Genomic DNA, 17,324 nt, shown 5'->3' with positions numbered 1-17,324 from the left:
TCATATAATCCAGCTTCTTGGATTATTTGCTCAGCATACAGATTGAATAGGTATGGTGAAAGGATACAACCCTGATGCACACCTTTCCTGATTTTAAACCACGCAGTATTCCCTTGTTCTGTTTGAACAACTGTGTCTTGATCTCTGTACAGGTTTCTCATGAGCACAATTAAGTGTTCTGGAATTCCCACTCTTCGCAATGTTATCCATAATTTGTTATAATCCACACAGTCAAATGACTTTGCATAGTCAATAAAACACAGGTAAGCATTTTTCTGGTATTCTCTGCTTTCAGCCAGGATCCACCTGACATCAGCAATGATATCCCTGGTTTCACGTCCTCTTCTGAATCCAGCCTGAATTTCTGGCAGTTCCCTGTTGATATACTGCTGCAGCCACTTTTGAATGATCTTCAGCAAAATTTTACTTGCGTGTGATATTAATGATCTTGTTCAGTAATTTCTGCATTTGGTTGGATCACCTTTCTTGGGAATAGGCATAAATATGGATCTCTTCCAGTTGGTTCCCAGGTAGCTGTCTTCCAAATTTCTTGTCATAGATGAGTGAGCACTTCCAGAGCTGCATCCATTTGTTGAAACATCTCAATTGATATTCCATCAATTCCTGGAGCCTTGTTTTTCCCCAGTGCCTTCAGTACAGCTTGGACTCCTTCCTTCAGTATCATCGGTTCCTGATCATATGCTACCTCTTGAAATGGTTGAACGTCAACCAATTCTTTTTGGTATAATGACTCTGTGTATTCCTTCCATCTTCTTTTGATGCTTCCTGTGTACTTTAATATTTTGCCCATAGAATCCTTCACTATTGCAACTTGAGGCTTGAGTTTTTTCTTCAGTTCTTTCAGCTTGAAATGCCGAGCATGTTCTTCCCTTTTGGTTTTCTATCTCCAGCTCTATGCATATGTCATTATAATACTTTACTTTGTCTTCTCTAGCCACCCTTTGAAATCTTCTCTTCAACGCTTTTACTTCATCGTTTCTTCCTTTTGCTTTAGCTACTCGACGTTCAAGTGCAAGTTTCAGAGTCTCTTCTGACATCCGTTTTGGTCTTTTCTTCCTTTCCTGTCTTTTTAATAACCTCTTGCTTTCTTCATGGATGATGTCCTTGATGTCATTCCACAACTCGTCTGGTCTTCGGTCATTAGTGTTCAATGTGTCAAATCTATTTTCGAGATGGTCTCTAAATTCAGGTGGGATATACTCAAGGTTGTACTTTGGCTCTCGTGGACTTGTTCTAATTTTCTTCAGTTTCAACTTCCATCATCCCTTTCCACAGATGTAGTCAATTTGATTTCTGTGTATTCCACCTTGTGAGGTCCACATGTATAGTCGCTGTTTATGTTGGTGAAAAAAGGTATTTGCAATGAAGATGTCGTTGGTCTTCCAAAATTCTATCATGCAATCTCCGGCATCGTTTCTGTCACCAGTGCCATATTTTCCAACTACTGATCCTTCTTCTTTGTTTCCAACTTTCACATTCCAATCACCAGCAATTATCAATGCATCCTGATTGCATGTTTGATCAATTTCAGACTGCAGAAGCTGGTAAAAATCTTCAGTTTCTTCATTTGTGGCCTTAGTGGTTGGTACATAAATTTGAATAATAGTTGTATTAACTAGTCTTCCTTGTAGGCGTAAGGATATTATCCTATCACTGACAGCGTTGTACTTCAGGATAGATATTGAAATATTCTTTTTGACGATGAATGTAACGCCATTCCTCTTCAAGTTGTCATTCCCAGCATAGTAAACCATATGATTGTCTGATTCAAAATGGCCAATACCAGTCCATTTCAGCTCACTAATGCCTAGGATATCAATGTTTATGTGTTCCATTTCATTTTTGACGATTTCCAATTTTCCTAGATTCATACTTCGTACATTCCAAGTTCCAATTATTAATGGATGTTTGCAGCTGTTTCTTCTCATTTTGAGTCATACCACATCAGCAAATGAAGGTTCCGAAAGCTTGACTCCATCCACGTCATTGAGGTCGACTCTACTTTGAGGAGGCAGCTCTTCCCCAGTCGTCTTTTGAGTGCCTTCCAACCTGGGGGGGCTCATCTTCCGGCACTAAAACAGACAATGTTCCGCTGTTATTCATAAGGTTTTCACTGGCTAATTCTTTTCAGAAGTAGACTGCTGGGTCCTTCTTCTTAGTCTGTCTTAGTCTGGAAGCTCAGCTGAAACCTGTCCACCATGGGTGACCCTGCTGGTATCTGAATACCGGTGGCATAGCTTCTAGCATCACAGCAACACGCAAGCTCCCACAGTACGACAAACTGACAGACACGTGGTGGTGGTGGTGGGGATATGTCCTAGATCTCTATTAAAAAATAAATTTCATCAATATTTTTTATGTGCCCAGTTGAATCCACTAAGGTTCTAGAATAAGAGTGACCCATCCCTGAAGTGATCCTCCTTACTATACAATTGGAGGGTGGGTGGAATGGGGTATCTGCTCTCTTTTGAGCTGTATGTTCCCCATCAGCAGGATCATTCTACTGAAAGGCTCCCTGAAGACTAGATGCCGGTGAGATGGCACATATCGGGCTGGCTAGGGACACGCTAGTCTGGCATGTGGCTCTTAAGAATGGGACAACCCTTTCTGAGCAGAGATTTTGGGTGACCATGAGTCAGTGAGGAAGACACAAACAACAGTTCTAAGCTGTCAAAAGGAGGAAAGTCTTTGTAAGTACACATAGAAGAAATTTCTTGCAGTTCTTTTCAGCCATGCCTTTCTACTCAGATTGTAATCAGCTTCTAAAAGAGTGACCTTCTCTAGCACGTGTGAGAACAAGTCTTGGATTTTTATTTAAGACTCAACCTCAACATGGTTTTCCTTCATAGAATGACAGTTTTCAGGAAGTTAACAAATGATTGTTCTTTACCAAAGAATTACACTTTGGATCTAAGTAATTTTTTTTAATTTTGTTGTAGTTCTTCATGTATAGCTTTTATTCCAGGTTGGGGTCAGTGGTTAGAAAATAATGTATTCATGGGTGTACATGGGTACACATAGTCGTGGGTACATGGTTATATGTACCTACTCAAAGGACAGCTATGAATGTACCAAAAATCCCAACTAAACTCGCTGCCATCGAGTTGATTCTGACTCATAGTGAGGCTATAGGACAGAGTAGAACTGCCCCACAGGGTTTCCAAGACTGTAATCTTTATGGAAACAGTCTGCCACAGCTTTGTCCTACAGAGCAGCTGGGGTTCAAACCACCGACCTTTGGGTTAGCAGCTGAGCACTTAACCACTGCACCACTAGGGCTCTCCACAAAATGTTTGTTGGCAAAGGTCTTAGGATACTTCCCATTGATGTTTTAAGTACAGCGATATTGAGAGAGGTTTGCATAGATGCACACGGAAAGACTCCCTTTTGTCTTTTAGGTTGGGTTATGTAAAGTTTGGGAGTTCACTTCCAGTAGAAGCCTGTGAGAGAAGCTGCTGGGGCCAAACTTCCCTCAGAGGAGGTCACATTTCAGCTGAGAGCACAGTGGTGGTTGCTGGTTTCTTCATCTCAACCCTTGAGTTAAATTAACACCTTTCTATTGCATGGCCTTTCCTCTGAGATGGTGTCTAGGAGGTTGATAGGTTCTGTAGCTAATGCCTTATTTGGGCTTGATGAGGAAGGCCATTGCTCACCACCCCCTCACCCTGAAACGCAGACTAGAGCTCTCCCAGGTACTTCCCTTAGGGTCTAGTTTATTTATAAGTGGGAGCATTTATTATATTGATATTTTCTCATTGATTTTACCTAAAAGGAGCCAAAGTCATGCCACTCCTTCTTTTACAGCGTATCGCATTCATGTCAGTCACAGCACTGTGACAATTCTTCGAGCTCTGAGTGAGGGCTATGAAGTGGAGCTCCGAGGAAGGACAGAGCTCAAGGTATAATGTCCTTTATTGTTTGAACCAAACCACTTGGACACACCTGTTTCTGGAGAGGTTATGGTCTGCTGAAAGAGTTTACCTGGGAGTCTGAGACTCAGAGCTGTAACTTAAGCAGAATCTCTAGCCACATTTGGGAGTTTGAACAGATTGTTCCCTTTTGCCTCCGTTTTCTTCTCTTTAAAATATGGCTGCATGCTGAAGATAGTTGAAACGTCTTTTGCATTTCTTAGAGTATGAGTTGTACCTTTTTCTCCTGAACAACTGCCCAGAATTTGGCTTTATGACAAGCTGCACTATTGTTTACACTTTTGAACTTCCATTTTGGTTACTCTTTGGCAGTGCAAGACGTTGCTCAGGAAGGCACAATATTGAGGAGTTTGGGTTTTCTATTTACCTTCTCAGTAGCCACCTTTCTGACTTTTCATATTCACCACTGACCCCCTGTATACAGAGAGGTTTTGTGTCTTTCCCCAATGACCAGGAGGAGCAAAGACAAACTTCTTCTAGCATGTTTTCTTTCTTTTAGGGCTATCACTTGATTTGAAATTCAGGATTAGGATAATTTTCCCTTTTTTGTTTCTACTGGATTCTCTTCATCTCCCTCTGGATGACCCCAGGGCCACTGGCTACTGAGAGACCCTAGAGATCTGATCATCTCTCTAACTCTCTTCATTTTCAGATGAAGGTGAAGTAATGGGGCCAAGGTTACACAGTCAATTGATGGCAGAATCAGGCCAAATCCCAGGAAGCCTGACTTCCTGGTTAGTGTCCTTGCCGTGACACCATGCTGTGTGAAAAGTGATTTCCCAAGTGATTATTTTTGGGCAAAGCAAAACCAGAGCACTGAGTGATGCACAATTTATTTCAGTCATTGACATGCCATCCCCAGATGGTGGCAATTTCCGTGTAACTGGGTTTCAGAAGTTAATGGTTGGGAGTCCTGATTCTAGTTGATCATTTCCTTTTCTGGCTAGTCCTAGCTTGTCCCTTCCAATAGATTCTTAATATCTTTCAGCAGGTGGAATGAGTCACTTACAAGGAGACCGAGGCTCCTTTCCCACCTCTGCAGAGAACTCAGACAGTGAGATGATGGGGGTGGGGATATTACTTGTGCAGTGAATCAAATCACCCAAGGCTTTTATGATCCGTCTATACATTCTGTCATTTCTCAGCAGAGGAAAACAAAGGCAGCTTGGTTTCCTGAAGCATTTTCCAATCTGTATTGCTGGGTACAGATTTCTTCATTTTAAAGCTATAGAGCTGAAGAGGTGACACTTTCAAAAGTGAAAAGGAAAAATATGCCTCTAACCCCATGGTTTTTATTGCCCCCCACCCCGGTTCCAGTCAGGAATACTCACATATTTGGGTGTTCTGAGTACAAAAGTGAGGCTTACTTCAAAAGGGTCCTTTGCAACTTCACAGTTTCCCCCACTCCCAGGGCATTTGGGAATGTGCTACAGCAAGTAGGAAGAAGAGACAGGGAGAGGCTTCCCCTAAGGGCATGTTAGGCCTTGGTTATTGGGGTGGCAGGAACCTCATAAGAATGAGAGATTGAGAGGGAGATACTGAGAGAGGAAAAGAGAGGAGTGGGGGCAACAGGGGAAGGGAAGGGACAATGAGAAGAAGGAAAAGGAGAGAAAGTAAGACCCAAAGAGTGGAAGGGAGAGCAAGAGGATATTGTCTCTGTACTCACCACCTCTCTGCCAGAGGCAAGTATTGTGCATTACATGCTAGGGGCTGGGAGACAGGAAATTCCTAGTACTTTGGGGGCATGGAATATATTCCTAATAAGACAATATTCCCAGCACACTTCAGAAATTCTGATTCAACATTCCACCCTACCCCCCACTCCCACCTGCCCTGTGCTGCTGGAAAGCAAGAGTTACTTTTGCGTGTGGCAGAAGGACCACGTTTGTTGGCCAGTCAGGTGAGGTGTTAGTTATCTCAAAGGTTCAAGGAAGACCCTCATGGCTAGAAGCATTCCCTCCTTCCAGTTGTCTGATGCTTGAAATTCCTCCATCAGATCCTCTTCCTTAGGTTCAAGGCTTAGATCTAGTAGTTACAGACTATCCATACCTATACCCATGCCGCCACTCCCTCTAACATCTCCTTTATTGGAGTGGTGAAACTAAGTTGTTGCCCTTAGTGGAATCAAAGACTTGGGTGACAGGAAAGAACATAAAGGAAGTTGAGTAGTTGGGGTGGGGGTGGAGAGACACAAAGAAAGAGACCAGAGTAAGGAAGCTGAGGTAGTTTGGAGCAGGACTCATTTCGAGATGAGGAGCTCTGCCACTGTCTACTGCAACCCCTTCTTGTACAATACTGGGAACAATGACCGATGTTTAACTGGCCACTTCTGCTTTTTCAATATTTCTTTCCTGATGGGCTAGTGATATGTCGTTTTATTACTGCTTCTCTTACATGAGCCCTGTTTCAGCTACCATTTTCCTGACAAGGTTGAAGCTCCTTGCTGAGATTTTGTATGTACTAGGTTTATCAGAGTAGCCCTGGTGGCGCAGTAGTTAAGCACCTTGTTGCTAACCAAAAAATCGGTGGTTCGACCCACCAGCCGCTCTGCGGGAGAAACACGTGGCAGTCTGCTTCCATGAAGATTGCAGCCTTGGAAACTCTACAGGGCAGTTCTACTCTGTCCTATCAGGTCGCTATGAGTTGGAATCGACTTGAGGGCAGTGGGTTTGGTTTTTTGGGTTTAGGTTTCAGTTACATTTTACCTTTTCGGTAGGTTTACATTCTGGAAAGACTTTCCCAAATGGTTGTTCTCACAGCCAATTTATATTGTTCTTGCCAGAAGTGGACACTTTCTGACCTTGTCTCTGAATTCTGGGGTTAAATGTTATTTGGTTATCAGGCCTCCAAGCATTAGTCCTATTTTGTGGTTTCTACTCTCCCCTCAACCTCTTTCACTCCTACCCCCAACTCCTAACACATATGTGAGCATGCATTCATGCGCACACCATGCACTTCCCCTGTACACACACACACACACACACACACCCCAGCAATTCAGCCAAGAAATAATAAGGTTGTATTGACAGAGTCATGGAGATCAGAAAGTCTCATTTCTAATTCTTGCCCCATCAATAACTCAATGTGTGACACTGGACAAGTAACTTCATCCTCTCTGTGCTTCAGTTTCTCCACATAGAGACCTCTTCTGACCTGTGGTTATCAGAGAGTTCATCAATAACAGGTTTTTAAACTCCCAACTGTTGCTTTTTTGCCTCTAGACCTGCCCCTTGGCTGCAGTGTGTTGGAGAGTTATGTGGGTAGAGGGAAGAGCGTTTAAAAATTGGAGTCTAGTAAAGTTGGGTTCAAATCCAAGCTATACCTGCTTATGGACAAGTTATTTAAACTCCCTAAACCTCAATGTCCTTATTTGCAGAATGAGGTTAATAATAAAACTACCTTCTAGAGTTGTTCTGAGGATTAAATAAGATAGGAGATGCCTAAGGGTCTTAAAAGTGCCATGCCAAAGTAAGATGCTATTATTTGGGGGGTCTTTGGGACTGCCCACGGATTTATTTTGGGTCAAAGAGTTTGCTTTAGGCTTGGTTGTTATCATACTTGTTTCTCCTCTCTCCCTCCCTTCAACAGAGTTTTGGAAGTGGAGTGGGTAAACAGAGAGCTAGGATTCTAAGAATTCTCCTGGATGATCTCCAAAACCTCAGAGAGCCCCTGGAGCTGCCCTGCATACCCTTTGACTTGGAAGCTTGCCCGAGTCTATAACACTCCCATACTTTTTTTACAGCCATTAGTGTTGGCATCCCAGTGTGTCCCAGGACCCACCCAAATATCAGGAAACTCTTGGCAGCTACAAAGTTCCCTTGGGGATTGGCCTGGTGGCCTACAGATCTCAAGATAAGCATTCAAATATGGCTGGAGGTTGGAGTACTCAAGTTCGAAATTTAAGAGTATGTTTTACCAAAATGAGGTCCGATGATGCCTTGGAGATTCCATGTGCTAAGGGGTTCAGGGTTCCAGTTAATGGAAAAGTCTGATTATTTATTGAGCAACTTTTCTGTACAAGATACTGCACTAGGTACTGTGAGGAAAATAAAGAGCTTAGGAGGCAAAGGAGTTGGGCTTAATGTGTTTTAGGCCCAAGACATGGCCTAAGTTTTTTTTTTATTTAACTATACTGTGAGCTACTTAAGGATAGACCCATGTCTTGTTCATCTTTGTACTCCCAGCCCTGGTAAAGCGAGGGTGAATGTTTGTGAAATCAATACAAGAATGAATGATGTGGGTATATTTTCAAGTTGTTCGTCTCTTCTGAAAACAGAGAGGCCCCCGATAGCCCAGTTATTTGAGGTTTAGGGTGAGTTGGTTGCCAGTTAATGGAGGTTTGGCTATGGCGATGTTCTTTTCCTACTTGCCTCATGGAGGGTTTGTTTGGAGGCTTGAACCAAATATTTGCAAAATATTTCAAGATTCTCCAGTTAAATGTGCTAATTATTGTTATAGTCGTTATCATTATTATTAAGGGATGAATATATGTGATATAAAATAGAGAACAATGGATTTGATATTTAAAGGGGGCAAACCTAATTGGAATTTCTAAGTTAAACAATTTAGAACTGTTCCAAATGAGAGCTACTAAGAGTAAGACCATATTTCAGATTAATGAGTTGGAAACACATCCCATTACTTTTCTCAGTCTTAGTAAACACATTTTTTTCCTTATGGATTGGAGGAAATGAGAGGGCAGACAAAAGAAAATTGAAAGGAGGAGGAGAGAGAAGCACATTGAGAGGAGGATTTACTGGAAAGAGGGGAGGACAGAGCAGAGGCAGAGAATTCGGCTCCTCTGAGGTCATTACTTAGGCTCTTGAGTTTACACCCCCTTTTTCTTCCCAGAGTTATGGTTCTTAACAACCAACTCACTCCACTAGGCTGAAGATGGGGGCATTTCTGGGGTCTCTCTTTACCTGTAAGCAGGGGCCTATCTACGGAAAATAGCACCTATGGCAATTAGCTTTAAAGTGTTGAATGATCTTTCACAGCTGACGGTGGAAACGACCATGGCCAGTAGAAACTGTTCATTAGCGCCCCTCCTCAAGCAGCGCCCAGGGCACACGCCCTACCTGCCACACCTTAGTTACGTGTCTGCCTGTAAGAATCCCTTGGCAGGCAAAAAAGAACACTGCAGAAATGTAGACCTCTCAAAGCAGCCAGGATGCCCTGGTTTAAAAACAAAGTTGCACAGCCTGCTTTCCATTTCTATTTCCTTTTTCGGGTTTTGTGAGAGCCTTTGGATGGCAGGGTGTGTTGGGGGGTGAATAGACTCTGAATGTATGTACTCTAGATACAAAACACAATGGGGTGCTTAATGCCAAAAGATCAGGGCAAAAATGACAAAATCTTCAGTTGTGCAACCAGATGTTTGGCCACTATGAAGCCAATCATACACACATTCCCAAAAATGTAGCTTCATGGTGGCGGGTAGACAAAACATCTGGATGACAGCTGGAAATGGTGTTCACTTTTCATCTGGATGCTGTGGCGGCCTATGGAGTCTGCCTGAGCCTAAGATACAGATGGCAAGGAAGCCATGTAGGAAGGAAGAGTCCAGGGAGTGGTGACAAAGGAAAAGTAGGAGCAATATCTGAGCCAAATGGAATGCTTGTGCCCTATTGACCAGAAGGACTCCTTTAGGAAAATTGGTTATAGCACGTTTAATAAGATTTTCCATATTTTCTGTAATAAGGGCAAAGGCACAGAAGAGACCTTCTGGCTGGTTGGAAAAAGAGGTTTCACGAAGCCCCTTCCTGTGCCCCCACCAGTGGGCAAAGATGGGTAAGCGAAGTTCACACATAATCAGAGTCTTCCTACACCCAGTTTTGCCCACACTCTCTTGACTAACTATTTTAATGTCTCCCGTATCCTGCAGGCAAATGGGCCATGGCCTGCAACCAGTGGAAATCACAGCCTTCCAGAGAAGAAAAGCAGAAAGGCAGCTGGTGAGAAACAAACCATAAGGTAATGGCCAGCAAGAAAACAGAGCACAGGAGCTCACCTGCCAGATTTTCAAAGCTGGGGCTCCCTTTGGCATGAGTGCCAGTCTCAGCCTATACTCTGTTGGCAGGGTGTGGTGTGATGGAGCTGGTGAATTTCCAAGCTTCACTGAGTTGTGCAAAATCCTTGTTACGGGCAGGCCTCTTGCAGAGCGAGCTACCCCTGGGGCTCAGCTGCCCTGGCCTGAGAGAGACACTTGCCTCCTGCACTGATAACACCTTCAAATGCTAACAAGGCCAGCCTTGTTATCAGGCAGGTGCACCTGTGTCATTGTCAAGTACTTGGACCACATGGTGCGCTACCTCAGTCTCTTAGAGACTTATATCTATCTAAGCAACACAGCAATATTGCGCCTACCCACTTTTCCTGGGGTCTATTGGCAAGACCATCTTGGAAGGGATGCTTATGTCATTTCCTCTGGAGGTGCTGCATGATCCCTTGCAAGGCTGGCATTGCCAACCAAATAAGGCTGGCTACTCCCTGAATGCCTGGTTTGAATTCAGGGCAACTTCCCTCATTCCTCCTCCTGTACTAGGAGGGTATAATTCTGAAGCATTGACAACAGCCTAATTTTCAAGAATTCTCCCCACATACATATCTCTGAGGAATGCATTGCTTTCTTGGACCTCTCTCAGTCTCTCCTCTTCTTTCTCTTGCTTTCTTACTCTGCCATTAATGGAGACATTGGCCTTAAAACCCATTGCTCCTTCCACATATCCTTGGAAATCACAAAATTCTAAAGTAAACATTAGGGCACCTCCACACACTCCTGCTCCCTTATTCTCCTCTAGAATACTCCAGGATAATCGCAATTCTAGAAGCAATATACCACGGACTGCCAGAAGAGCGAACAAATCTGTCTTGGAAGAAGTACAGCCAGAATGCTCCTTTGAAGCGAGGATGGTGAGAGTTTGTCTCACGTACTTTGGACATGTTTATCAGGAGGGACCATTCCCTAGAGAAGGACATCATGCTTGGTGGAGGGTAGGCGAAAAAGAGGAAGACCCTCAACAAGATGGATTGACATAGTGGCTGCAACAATGGGCTCGATCATAACAACAATTGTGAGGATGGCACAGGACCGGGCAGTGTTTTGTTCTGTTGTTCATAGGGTCGCTATGAGTTGGTACTGACTTGATGGCACCTACCAACAATAACAACAGCAGCAATTATCAAAGGGATCCACACACTCCCTATTCTCTCACTAGCCTCTGTTGACTTTGTAAACTCTCATACCTGTTTTCTCTCCTAAGGAAACCAAAGGCATCTTCAGTTCTGCAGCTGTCATAGGTGCCCTGTATCAGGGAGAGATTACCCAACAAGCAAGATACATACGGGCTTACTTGTGCTTACTTACTAACCTGTAATGCACAATTTCACCTGTTTTTCACCACATCAAACCCATGTGAAATTGTGCACTACAGATTAGTAAGTAAACACAATTAAGCGCGTGCATTCCTTGGTTACTGTAAGCCTGTGCGTACCTTGCTTACTGGTTAATCTGCCCCTGCCTGTACTAGTCATAAGCATTTATGCTTCAATAAGGCTGCTGTACTGAGCATGAGGCTCCCCTACAACCACTCACACACCCTAACTTCCTGCTACCTGGGGCCTGGCTCTGTTCTTTACTACTGACCTATACAAACAGGTAAGCAGCTGGGACACACAGTCACCCAATTTCCAGTAACATTCTTATCGGTGGGAAGGGAAGCACACAGACACTGTCAGATACAGACAGACAGACACACACACACACACACACACATATGCACACACTCTTTGCAGGAAAGAATTTGGTTTTCTCTTTGGCAGAGTTGTGCAAGCATTAGAGGCACTGAATAAGAACCCATACATTCCAGAGAAATGTTAGCATTTGCAGCAGAAGACACTACAGTTGACTCAGCATCATTGGCTGTGTGCTTCATAGTGCTTTCAAAGCATGGGGATGGATGTGGCTTAGGCCATTTGCACTCAGTCATCTGGACCCCCTTGACAGAGGGCAAGCATCTATGGGCTGTGGGTAGATGGAACCAATTGAAGCCAGTTGGCGCAAAAGCAGATTGAACCTCTGATCCTGGCCTCATTAGCACTTGTGCTTTAATCAGCGTGTTAATTGACCACAATGGCTTTGGTGGCTACATTGCTAAAAAGAGAGCACTCTGCAAATCACAAAAATCCCCAAGAAGAGCATCCTTGGCAAATTTCAGAAGACTTGACCTAAATCCAAGAGCTCCCAGACACCTCGCTTATCTCTCATTTAAATGTCCTATGTTGATGTCACCCAATAACACCACCAATTACAGAATGTTTCTAACTTTATATGACTTTATAGGCCAACTCTTACTAAGACAGACTCAACTTACAAAAGACCCACAATATCTATGAATGCCGCTGACCCGCTGCTGCCACCAGAGGAGCTCGTTTCCTTTATCAAGCCCTGTGGAGTCAGACGGGAAGGAAGGAAAGACGCTATGAAAAGTGGGCACAGCTTTGGGGAGCTGATTACAAGGGGCTGCTTCTCAGGCAGGTCCTACTGTGTACCTGGTAGCTCCTACCTCATATCAGCAAATAGCCACCCCCTTCACAAACTTCCTAAAGGTTTTCACTTCAACTGGTTAGGTTCCCTAAAATTTCACCAACTGGAGTTCATTTGGGGCTGGAAAGCCTCCTCTTTTAATCGTAGATGTATTTTTGGGAGGGTGAGGAGCGATTAGTCCTTGGGTGGTACAAACAGTTAACGTGCTTGGCTGCTAACTGAAAGGTTGGAGGTTCGAGTCCACTCAGAGACACCTCAGATTAAAGGTCTGACAATCTACTTCCCCAAAGTCAGCCATTGAAAACCCTCTGGAGCACAGTTCTACGCTGACACACATGGGGTAGCCATTAGTTGGAGGCGGAGTCGACTCAATGACAGCTGTTTTTAAAGGAGCGATTAATCACTCATATAATGAAGGTGAACTGAGCTAGATGCTCAGGAGGTCTTAGAAGTTTGATTTTGATTGGAACAAGGAGAAATGAGGAAGCAGACAGTTTTGAAGAATGGAAGGTCACAGTGGCAGGCTTGGGAGAACATAACAGCACTAGATCACTGGAGGCAAAGGCCCAGGGGGATGGGAAAAGGATGAAAACATGTACAAGGCTGGAAAAGTCAGTTTAGGAACCACCTCTTTTAAACTTTCGCTTTGGGTTTTCCTTGCACCCCCAAAATGGGGAGAGAACACCCTTTTCCTTCTGCTTTCTGGACCTAGGACTTCTGGCAGAGCTCTAATGTAGCTCTGCTACATGTGGGTTAAATCAGTCTTTGTGGACTGGCCTAGAAACCTGACCACCACATATATAACAGTTTCTTTGGAGGAAGGCATTCCAAGTTCCAAATTGTCGACTTGTAAATTTTTAGGACACACCTCATTAGTAAGTTGAGGAATGCCTGTATATTAACATGCCCCCCCTTTTGTTAAATTTGTAAAAACCCTTGTAAATAACAATGTCTAATTATGCAAACCTGACAAATGTAATAATGTTTATTTGTTCAATGATCCAGGAAAGTTTAGCGATTTACAAGCTCTTCACGAAGTAGAGTGTTGGTGCGGGGCTTGGAATCCTTCATATTGAAATCCTGTGAGAAGCCTAGGATGAAGAAGGTACACTTACTGTTTTCTCTTTCTCCCACCCAGGAGAAAAGAGCTCCAAGATTTGAATCTTCTCTTGGTGAGGGAATGGAAAAGCTCACTCCAGTACAACAGAGGGTTCTACCTGGACAAGAAATTAGTAAATGACTTTACCTCTGAGGATGACCAATCTCCAGGATTATTCAAGCTTCACTCCAGCATAAGGGGGTTCCTGGGAAGTAATCTCCAATAAGCTTTCCTGTTACCCAGCTATCACCAAGAAAGCCCATTTGAATGTAAACTGCAATGGATGTGAACCCTGAAGAAGGATAGAGAACCACCTCCAAGTTTAGTCATTCTAAAATAGCAGGCCCAACTTGGACTAAGATAAGAAGGTCTCTCTTTTCACAGAAAAAAAAGTAGCAGGCACTTTGTTTTCTTTTTCATTTCGTTTGAATCTCTAGAAAGTATTTAATGAGCATAATTTATAACTCAGATACTATGAGATTAGAGCCAGGAAAAAAAAATATTCCAGCAAAACATACATCTGAATCCCAGTCCACTGTGAACTCAGTTGCCTGGAATGCATAGGGAACAGGGGGGAGAAGAGTCTGGTTAATTGTGTTGTTTTGATAAGTGAGGACTAAGAAGAAGTTCCTTTGTTTTTTATTCCTTGTTGTTCAAAATCTTCCCAAAACTGTCATGGTCTCTTTTCCTGTCCAAGGAAGGACAGTCTAGGCAACATAATTGAATCGTCCTTGCTAGGTGAGTATTTCAGTGGGCCGCAGGGTCATATTCTGAACATGACGGAATAGATCTAAGAGATATTGTCAGGGTAGAAGATATGGAAGTCATAGGTTGAACTGAGCAATTCCCTTAGAGTTTTATATTTCCCTTCCCTTCCCCTGCCCACCTTGCCTTTCAAATCCTTACCCCTACCCCTGAAATAAATCCCTTTAAACATTTGTTTTTACTTTATGCATTTAGTTTTCCAGATTCTGCTTTCAAGGGGTTATTGGCAGTGGCTTGCCACAGTCACATGGACCAAAGCAATAAGGCTTAAGTCACAGGCATGTTTAAAATAGTTAAGCAAGCTTTTCCCTCCTTTTATTATAAGAAATAATCTCTTTATTAAAACAGCTGAACCTCAATACATCAGCCAGTAAAGCAGTTAATTCTTTTAGAACAAGCTTTTTAAAAGAAAGAAATGCCTAAGGTATAATGTGCTACCTTTCTCACTAATATTTTATTTTTCCATTATCAACTCACCCTGAATCCGAGCTTAGAGTCAAAAGCACTTCCCAATAGTTTTTTTTTTTTCCCTCAAACTTCAATCAAAGCACCCTCGGACTACTTATCTCTTAACAGAAGCTAACTTCTCTCAGCCTCGGGTGGTCTATTTACTATGCCAAAGCTGTTCAAGCAGATGCAAAAAAGTCTAAAGTTGGCTTTTCAACCTCCTTGATCTGAGTTTCCAATTCTTTTTTCTAGACATGGCAGAAGAGAAGGAGACATAAAATATTGTCCTCTACTTGTGTCAAGGTCTCAGTCAAAAGCTCAGCTTTTGAGACTTAATTTCCGGAGGTAGGCAAGGCCCTAAGGAAAGTTTTTAAAGGAAGGTACCAACTCAAAACAGGACTTCACTTCTCCCACAGGAGGTAGCACTGCCCTCTAGTATGAATATGGGTCTTTTGTGGGGGGCAAGGGAGAATGAGGCTGCAGCTACAGGCTCCAGGGATCAGGGTTCTCCCAAATATACTTCAGTCCTTTTAGCTCTAGTAACTATAGTCCCAGGGCCTCTGGTGGCACAGTGGTTCAAGTGCTCAGTTGCCAACCAAAAGGTCAACAATTGGAACCCACCAGCCGTTCCGTGGGAGAAAGATGTGGCAGTCTGCTTCTGTAAAGATTTACAGCCTTGGAAACTCAGTTCTACTGTGTCCTGTAGAGTCACTATGAGTTGGAATCAAATCAACGGCAATGGGTTTAACAGTAGTCCCAGAGTTGGGTCTGCAAAACAAAGACTTCCCAGCCAAAGTCTTATCTTGAGCAATAAGACCCACTGAGTGTGATCCCTAATTCTGTATCTTATCCTACACCTGATTTCTCTCTTTGATATTTCTCTAGTCCAGCATGTCAACCAAGCCTCATCTTGTCTAGCCTACTAATCTTGTCTTGTTCATGATCACATCTCCACTTGCCTTACTCTATCATAAACCCCTATCGAGAACTACTCCATCTCAGATCCTTTTTCATGAAGGCCTTCTGTACTGACCAGAACTGAGTTTTCTTCAGTATGCCTTAGCATTTTAATTTATTTGAGAAGAAAAACACTCCCTATTCCCATGTACTATTTGATTTCTTTAGTGGGGTATAGCCTGATTCTTACACACAATCGATTATTTTTCTATTAGCCTGTTGCTACTGGCACAACGGCTTGAGTTGGTGGTTAAGAGGGACCAAAATGATTTCTTCACAGCTGTTTCCTTGAGTAGTTTATATTCCTTGTACAAAACAAAATATTTAGAAAACAATTTAAACAGGGTTTTCAAACACGCATTCAAATTACTTTCATCACATCTCCTATATCTACTAGATTTCTTGTGATTTGCCTCTTCTCAAAATGGCTTATTGGAAAAAGAAAGCCAAATACTAGTGAACTGCAAGTTGAATTCTGCTTATTTGAGGGTTTACTGTACTTCTCAAATGTTAGTTAACAAAGTGGTCATCCCATGGAGGATTATTTAAGTCCTCTTCTTTAGATTTTTCTCCCTACTGATTTCAATAGTATACAAATTCATTGTAGGAAATTTAGAAAATACAAAAAGACACAAAGGAAAGTAAAATTACTCAGAATCCCTGCAGATCCTTTTTTCTATTTTATTCTTCCCATTTAGGTTCACTTCATACATTATTGCATGCTATTATAGCATCCACTCAGCCAAGGAATACCTTAAGTCAACTGATTCTCAAATTAGCCCATTTTGCTACTCATATTTTTGGTGGTATACACTGTATCTGTTTAGACTGTGGGTAGCTTTCAGTGATCTACTTGTTCCTTATTTCACTTGGCAAAGTTAAGCAGGAGGAGATAGCAGATGGCTATCTACCTCATCAGAGGGCAGTAATTTGCTTTACTACAGAAAGCTATTCTACCAAAAAGTGTTGTTTCAAGGACTCCCATTCTGCCCACCTTGTCTTAGACTTAGTATAAACAACTTTATTACCAAGCTACTCATCTCATCACATTCTTGTTCTTAATCCAAATGAAATCAATTGCAGGGAGTAGGAGGTGGCAAACAGCCAAACAGTAATACCTCATACACTGGGTGGTCACATCTATGTAACATCAAACGATTGGATGTAACTTAAAAGCTCAGTTGAACCAAGTAAGCATTAATTAGCCAAAAGGCCAAAATGGATTGACCATTTTATTTTAACCTCTTCTCCAACCAAAGCCACTTGACCTAATCAAGCACATTTCCCCTCTGGCTCGTTGATATTAGCCCACTAAAACAATGGAGTCTGTACAATAGAATTTTCTCATGCCGCTTCTCTGGTCTATTGAGCAGGGCCGGATTACCTGATAAGCAAGGTACTCACGAGCTTACTTGTGTGTACTTACTAAACTGTAGTGAACAATTTTAAATGGGTTTCACCACATCAAAGATTCACTACAGATTAGTAAGTACACACAAGTAAGCCCCTGTGTACCTTGCTTAATGTAAGCTGGTGCATACCTTGTTTACTGGCTAATCTG

At 42.7% G+C, this 17,324-nt stretch overlaps 1 protein-coding gene across 1 annotated transcript in view; it reads left to right on the top strand.

The window, feature by feature from the left end:
• Window positions 1-9,922, top strand: part of GUCY2F (guanylate cyclase 2F, retinal) — a 130,415-nt gene extending 120,493 nt beyond the window's left edge. Inside the window, 3 exon segments of the mRNA XM_004379764.1 lie at window positions 3,803-3,920; window positions 9,652-9,740; window positions 9,835-9,922. Of these exon segments, the coding sequence (XP_004379821.1) occupies window positions 3,803-3,920; window positions 9,652-9,740; window positions 9,835-9,922 (295 nt within the window).
• The last annotated feature ends 7,402 nt before the right edge of the window (window positions 9,923-17,324 follow it).

Source organism: Trichechus manatus, unplaced genomic scaffold (genome assembly GCF_000243295.1).
Source record: "Trichechus manatus latirostris isolate Lorelei unplaced genomic scaffold, TriManLat1.0 scaffold00068, whole genome shotgun sequence".
Classification (NCBI taxonomy): Eukaryota; Metazoa; Chordata; class Mammalia; order Sirenia; family Trichechidae; genus Trichechus; species Trichechus manatus.
The sequence above is the reverse complement of the archived record's forward strand: the minus strand, read 5'-3'. Positions and strand labels throughout refer to the sequence as shown.